The 7,754-nt window shown below is 48.1% G+C and overlaps 1 protein-coding gene across 8 annotated transcripts in view; it reads left to right on the top strand.

Annotated features, from left to right (window-relative positions):
• Nucleotides 1-3,264: 3,264 nt before the first annotated feature.
• Nucleotides 3,265-7,754, top strand: part of ADAT1 (adenosine deaminase tRNA specific 1) — a 50,986-nt gene continuing 46,496 nt past the window's right edge. The window contains exons 1-2 of one of the 8 annotated variants that reach the window (XM_034788187.1): nucleotides 3,265-3,648; nucleotides 4,203-4,394. In XM_034788187.1, the coding sequence (XP_034644078.1) occupies nucleotides 4,226-4,394 (169 nt within the window). In that variant the 5' untranslated portion in view covers nucleotides 3,265-3,648; nucleotides 4,203-4,225. Of the gene's footprint in view, nucleotides 3,649-4,202; nucleotides 4,395-7,754 lie in introns of those variants that run through there. The other 7 variants (XM_034788184.1, XM_034788186.1, XM_034788183.1 and 4 more) reach the window with 7 other exon arrangements.

Genomic DNA, 7,754 nt, shown 5'->3' with positions numbered 1-7,754 from the left:
TTGAGCGGGCCAATTAGGGTTTTGGGGTAAAATCCGTATTTGATCCTGTTAGTGAAGGCAGGGGGCTGGACTCGATGACCTTTTGGGGTCCCTTCCAGTTCTATGAGATAGGTATATCTCCATTATTTAGCTCCTTCCTTATTCAGAAGTTCTGTAGTCATGTCACCCGTACCACCCTATTTCACCAGTCACTATAAGTGATCCTGGCCTCAGCTCAATGAAGTTCCACAGCCAGCAGATATCCAATCAGTTCTGACAATCCCCTCCCCTGGTGCCCATTCTGCCATTTGAGCAAGCCACTTGCAAACACCATTTCCCCAATCCTGGCTCAGTAAGCAATTCGCCATTGGGACCCTGAAATCACCAGCCTTTCTCCCTTTGCTCTGATTTACATGCTATTCCAATACCTGGTCACCAACACCTTTCCTCATGTGTTTCCCTTCTACCCTGTTTGTGCTCCCCAGTCAGTTGGTCCTATTCTCCCCCTGTAACCCTGACCTTCCTCTTTCCCTGCTCCCTTTGACATTCCTTTTCTATGGGTGACCTTTGTTCCTTAAGGTTAACTCCAATTTCTTTCTCTGCTCCTAGCTTAATGGCCCCCAATAGTCACAGAGCCACCTGTAGCTTCTCTGGCTACAGCCGTGGGGCCAATTGCCAAAGACCAGCCTTAGACAGCTGCAGCTTCTAGTCACAGGAGGGTTGGCAATTCCAAGGCTGAGCATGCTTGAACCTTGCGATGGCAGCAGTAGGTACTCTCAATCCTCAGCATTAGCCCTAGGCAACTGCAGTTAGGTGCTTCCCTACTCCAGGCCATGGCTTTGAGATACCCATCACCTGCAGCAGAGGCCCCCAGTGTCATCAGACATCACCAGTGTGGTGCTCTGCTCTGTCCAATGTTAAGTCAGCTGTGTGTGTGTATGTGTTCTCCCTGGGTGCGGTCCCAGCTCTGCGCAGATATATGGCACAGCAGATCTCGAGCGAACCACCCAGTGACCACAGACTTCGATAAGGTATGAAGGCAGCCGGCCAGGTTTATTGCCAAATGAAACACAGTCTCCAGCTCCCCAGATCAGATATCTACAGTTCTGCTAGTACAGGGGTTCTCAAACTGGGGGTTGGGACCCCTTGGGGGTTGTGAGGTTATTACATGGGAGGGTCACGAGCTGTCAGCCTTCACCCCAAACTCTGCTTTGCCTCCAGCATTTATAATAGTGTTAAATATATAAAAAAGTGTTTTTAATTTATAAAGGGGGTTGCACTCAGAGGTTTGCTATGTGAAAGGGGTCACCACTACAAAAATTTGAGAACCAGGGCTAGTACATATGTGCTCTCTGACAATGGACCGGCTCAGTCAGTGGCAGGATTTACCACTACCGCCTAGGCCAGACAAAGGCACCTCCTCAGGGGTGCATTCTTATACACCAGTACAAACAAGTTACACATCACTCCTGATGTATTGAGGTACAACCCCTCTATGTGTTAGGGTGCCACCTCTCACCTGGTACATGTTGGTTTGGACAAAACAACACTATCCATCATATCCTTTTGACCCTGTCTTTGGGATGGGTCAGCATGTTCCTTGTTATCTGTGTGGAATGTACTAGTATCAGTGGTCATGGTGCCATCCTGGCACATGTTTATATCTCTAGTGTCCAGTACCTTTTAGGTATATGTATTTTTGCAACATCAGCCCTTTCCTTGCCAGACTATGAGTAGGGCCTGCCTCTTGCTCACAGCTTAACTTTGCTTTATGTTAAAATCTTGACCATTACTTTAGTTCAGGCCTTAGGCTTCATACTGGGCCTCTGAAAAAGGGTTTATGTTTCAGGGCCTCCTCTTACTATATTATGCACCCCTCAGCTAGCACATAGTCATGCAGAAGGTGCAGCCTGGATGATTTTGGAGGCTGGAATGCCAGAAGGTTCCCCATCCCCGAGCAGTAGCTCTGCAACAAACTCACACTGCCCCCCTCCGCAGTGGGACCGGGACCCTGTGAAGACAGTGGAGTTACCCCGTCTATAATCAGTTCCACCCAAAGCCTGTTGAAGTAAGTGGGAGTCTTTTCATTCATTTGTCATGGGCTGCATATAGAGTCTAGAATGAGGTCCTTTGCTTCTAGGAGCACAGTGCATTCTAAAACTATGCTGCACTGGTTTACTATTGTAAACAGGAGGGTCTCCCATGACCTACTGAATAATCAACACCCCCAGTCTGAAAATATCAGGTGGTATGGTTACAAGATGTGCACAGAATGCAGGCCTGCTTCCTGCATTGTTGCAAAACTGCAGTAAAGTGGAACAATTTTCAGTTTGTGTGATTAGAGGATATCTGGATCCATATTGTAAGGCTGTCCCACATAATGAGGAAAAGTTGAGGTGCTTTGCTGTTCTTTTGTTCCACTCTTAGTTTCTGTGGAGAACTTGCCAATGCAATATTACTGTCATTTTTATGGGAAATCAAACTAAAAAAAATGGTAATGGTTGTTGAAAATAGCAATTCTGGTCCTAGTTAGCATTGAGAAGAGGCCAGCATTTGTTATTAAGTTTTAGCTTACTTTTTCTACAGCAAATTATAGTGGAGACTTGGGAGAAATGAAGTAACAGAGAGTGGCCCAAACTGAACCTTAGTATTTCTGAACTTTGAGGATGTTCAAATCTGGAAGGCAGGTGCTAGATTCCCTTTCTGAATATTAGGCAAATCTGGAAAAGAAGCTCAGAAATGGAAATTGAGTCACATCCTCGTGCATGCCTGGTACCTAAAGCTGCCCAGGTCCTCAAGTAGAACCTCTCTTTCCTTTCTTACTATTTTAACTTCTCCTGGTGGGGTCCACATACCTCTGACCCTTGCTAGGCTTCAGGTAAAGATGCATTGTCTATTCATTCCACCCAATTCCTTCGCTGGGGGCTGCCAGCCAAGGCCACCACTATTGCTAATCCAGTTTGGGGAAGTCTCCTGAGAGCGATAGCGGGGCCGACGCCTTGGGCATACATGTTCCCCACTCACCGCACCACTGCCCGCTTCTAGCGGCCGGCTCCCCACTCCCCGCAAGCTCAGGGCGCAGGTCGCACCAGCCGGGCAGCTACCCCTCCCTTTCCGGTTGGTAGCAGCCAAGGGCATGCTGGGAGATGTAGTTCCTTTTCTGTTCCGGGGCGGCTCGCCAAAGAGCTGCGGGGTCCCTCGGCCTGCGGCCTGGATCCAGGCGGGCAGGGGCGAGCGCTGGAGCCCGTCTGGGGCCGCGGCGGGGGTGCAATGTCTCCTACCGGGGGTGGCCTCCTGCCCCAGGGCTGCCCGGGAAGGGTTGGCTCTGGGGCTGTGGTAACCGGGGTACCGCCCCTCGCCCGCTGCCAGGGAGCTGTAGGCCTTGGCGGGCCCGCGGCTGGCGCGAGCCCCCTCCCAGCAGCGCTCCTGGGCGAGCCCCGCGCGAACAGCCACGTCCGGGTCAACCTTGCAGTCTCCGGCACGGGGTGGACTTTTGCGCATGCGCTCTCCTCTACCCCCGGCCCTAGAGCGCGCCGGCTCGCAAACGTCCTCGTGCGCGGGGGGCTCCGGCCGTCGCCGCGGAAACCAACCTCCTGACAGGTCGCGGGCGAAGCTCGCCTTGGGGCCCGGGCTCTGCTTCCGGAGCAGCCGGGAGCTCGGCAGGCCCGGGTGAGTGTCCCGGCCGGGGTTCCCTGTCCGGCCCCACCCGCACCGCTGTCTCCCGGCGCGTAGGCGGGGCTAAGCTGGCTGGAAAGGAGGCGGGGGCCAGAGATTGGTTGTGTTATGGTGGCACCTAGGGGTGCTCCCTGTGACCAGGCCTCCTTGTGCCGGGCGCGCTGCAGACCCCAGGAGAGTCTGAATGACAGTGGGAGGGGGAGGGGGAGAGGAGCAGTGAATTGTGCATGGCAGGTCAGAGCTGGGAATAGAAACTGGGTCTCCTGACTTTCAGTCCAGGGCCTTATCTATTAGCCACCGCCTTCTTTGGCACTTCTCCAGCCCTCCAGCGACTCTGGGAAACATCTAAGGGGATTAGCTTGTTTGAAATACCACCTGCAAATAAAGTTCTGCTGTATTATGATGATGTGTAGGTGGGAACTGATGACACTAGGGAGGCTGGGGGGGTTGGACGGGGGTACTAGGAAAGGGTAATATGTGGTGGTGGACTGGGAAGGGCAGGTGATGCTTTTCTGGTTGTTTTTATGCTGTATCCCAATTCTGTTCAGAAGCTGATGTGGCAGCTGTAGCCATGTGGTCAGCTGATGAAGTTGCTGGTCTGTGCTACACACATTATAGCACCAAGCTTCCTAAGCAGGGGAAGCCGGATCCTAACCGGGAGTGGACTTTACTGGCAGCTGTGGTTAAAGTGGAGTCTGCACCTGAAAGAGAGGCTTGCCTTAATGTTGGGAATCTACAGGGTGAGAATGCATCTTCCTTTCTCAGTAAATGCCTGTTACGTGATTTTAAAGGTGACCTGTAAAGGAAAAAAATTGTGAGTTTTTTGCCTAAAAAGTGTTTGAATTCTTTCGCTTACTTTTATCCTAGAAACATCAGGGATGTTAAATATTCTTTTCCTGTTTAGTGGAGATCTCCATTGAAGGACCCTGAGAAGTAAAGTGAGATCTTTTGCAGATCTTATTTGAAAGGACAGGGATGTGACTCTAGCAAAATTATCTTCTCTCAGGAAAAATGGAGTACATAATTATTGCTAGCCCAGTATCCTGTCTCTGACAGTGCCCATTTTCAGCTGCTTTACAGAAAGGTCTGTGAAACCCTATAATGAAAAATAATGGCATAATCTGCACAAAGGAAGATGTCCCTTCCTTTCTGTTTATATCACCTAGAGTTTTGTTGTGCCACACATCATTGTATTGTCTGATCACTTCCCATGTAAAATAGACTGGCAATAGCAAAGTTCCTAGTGAGCTTTACAGAGTGTCTTACTCTTCTCCCTTTTTTGGCTTTTGAAAACTCTGCAGGGGCCGGCAGTTTGTAATGTGTGTTTTGTGAGTGTGACAGATAGGAGGGGTTGTTGGTGTTGCCAATATCAGTCTTGTCTTGGTGGAAGGGCTCTTTCTGGAGGAAGGTTTTGCAACACTTGTGAAGGGGCTTGAACTCTGCAGTCTTCTGCTCTCTGGAAGCTTGTTCCATAGCCACATCTCTTTGATTGAGACCACTTTGTCCCTGGCTGTCACATGCTTTGTTCTGGACTTTGTGATTTGCATTGGCCCAACTCTCTTGGCATTTTACAGTTTGGAATTTGATCTCTAATGTAACTGGTCTTGAGTCATTAATTGGTCCTAATCTTCAAGCAGTCTTAAAACTGGCATTGGAAATGGACTGGGAGCCAGTGGAGGGACAGTGCCATGCGGTTAATGTTCTCATGGCACCCTAAACCATGGAAGAGGTGGACAACCGCAGTTTGCATCAGCTGGAGCTGTTGCATTATTCTTACATTCTGCTTCAAACACAGTGAATTACTGTAATCTAGCCTGGAAGTGACAAATGTGTGCATCATTGTGGTCAGATCCTCATCTGGGAGGAAAGGGAGGAGTTACCAGTAAGCTGGAGGTGAAAAGTGGCATTTTTAGATACTGATGCGACCTGGTCATCCAGGGTTAGTGGGAAGTCTTCACATCACTTTGATGAATGGACATTGTGTGCTTTCAGCGAGAGGGTTCTTCAGTGTTACTCTTTCCGAGCAACTCCACCAGATTTACTAGCCTCACCAGGGAGAGACTGTGTCCCAGCTCATTCTTCAGTGTTTCCCCATTCTGTCCAGCATCACTTCCTGTCCCACATTCTAACCCTCATCAGGTAGTGGTTGATTTACATCCTAAAGCATGAGAGATTAGACTGTCATATAATGTGGATGTTATCATTATTCATATTAATGTTTAATCCTCCTAAGTCCTTGGCCTTGGTGACATCTTGTGGCAGAGAGTTCCACATGTCAGTTATTCAATGTGCACAAGTATTTTATCACTTTTTAAATGTAAAGGAAGGAAAAAGAGAGAACTTTCTCCCAATAGGCAGCTGACCCACCAGGAAATGTCTGTACTTACTGCGGGCAGATCTGTGGTTCCAGGATTGGACTCCTGAGTCATCTCGGGACCAGTATATAAATCAGTGGTAGAGATGATCCTTGAATTGAGGGATCACCGATGATGAAATGTACTGCCTTTCGATTTCAGTGAATGTTCCTTGTTCTTGCGTTATGAAAGAGCATAAATGAGTCCGCAGTTGACCTTCTCTATACCATTAATTGTTTTATATACATTTATCATATCCCCTCGCTGAATGAAACAGTCCAAGTCTCTTCAATCTCTCCTTATACAGAAGTCTTTCCAGGACTCTAGTCATCCTTGTTGCCTTTCTCTGGAACTCTTCTATTTTGCTATATCTTTCCTGAGAAGAGGTGACTAGAAATGAACACCATGTTCAGGGTGCTATGAATCAGGATTCAGGCCTTGTTGTGCTGGGTGCTGTAGCAATGCATATGAAGAGATAGACTGCACAGTCTGAGACAGGAACTAAGAAGACAAGTGACTACAAAGGATGAGGGGACAGGATCACAGTGAAATACATACCATTTTTATGGAGTTTTGCAGCTGTAGGACCTGTTTGGAGAGTGGAAAAAGAGGATCAATTGAACGAAACTGAAGGAGTGATCTGAGAGGAGAATTGTGAGAGGACAACCACAAAAGCCAAGATGGTGAGATTTCAAAGAGTGTTACAGAATTACAGGCTCTGGGTTTGGGCCAAGAAAAGGCAATAGAAATCTTGGGGAGAGAAGTTTCATTGGAGCTGAGGGGATAGAAGTCAGACTGGAAGGGGGTCCAAGATGGAGCTGCAGAAGAGGAACTCTAGACAGTGGTTGCACATGGCATGTTCTCAAATTTGGAGGTGAAGGGGAGAAGGAGATAGGGTGGGCAATATTTGGAGAGGCAGGTGAGGTTGAGGGATGGCACTTTCAGCATTCTCATGTTGTGAGGGGAAGGGGTTAGAGGCGAGTGAGATTAAAGGGGATTGTGAGGGAGGGATGAGGGGGCAAAGGAGGTCATGAGGCAGGAGGGGGATGGATGTGGTCACCGTTGCATGTGGAAGGTTTAGAGGAGGAGAGCAAATGACAAACCTCGGTCAGTGATGAGGGAAAATATGGGGAAAGGAGATACAAAGATTTTGTGGTAGATTTTTGTCAATCTATTTGAAAGAGCAAAATTTTGCGTAGAGGGGGTGAGGGAAGGAGGGTTTAAGGAAGGTGTCAGACATAGTGACTTGGCAGCTGGGATTGTGGATGTGGCCAGGTCACCACTCTCCCCTTTCTCCAGATCATTGTTAGATATATTTTAACACTAGTCTTAATATGGATCCTTGGTGCAACTGCTGTTAGCCACTTAATCATGGGAAGTGGTTGGTTATTTCTGCTTTGTTTCCTGTCTTAGACAATTTTTGATCCATGACAAAAATTTACCACTCTCCCCATGTTGCTTATAATTTATTGGGACTTTCATTAATGACCTATCAACATGTTCTCCTGTATCCTCTGTTTTCTTGACATGCTCAAAGATTGAAGAGGCACAGTTTTCCTTTACAGAAGCTGTGCTTTTTTGTCCCTATAGTATCCTCTCTATCTTGGGGTTGCATAAGTCTGTAGTCATCACTTCAGCTGCTTTCCATATTACTAAAGTAAAAGTTGCTGGTCTATAATTCCCAGGATCACTCTTAGTGTTGGACAGAAAGACGTTTGCTACTTTCCAGTTCCCTGGCATAATAAT

Source organism: Trachemys scripta, chromosome 13 (genome assembly GCF_013100865.1).
Source record: "Trachemys scripta elegans isolate TJP31775 chromosome 13, CAS_Tse_1.0, whole genome shotgun sequence".
Lineage (NCBI taxonomy): Eukaryota > Metazoa > Chordata > Testudines > Emydidae > Trachemys > Trachemys scripta.
The sequence above is the reverse complement of the archived record's forward strand: the minus strand, read 5'-3'. Positions and strand labels throughout refer to the sequence as shown.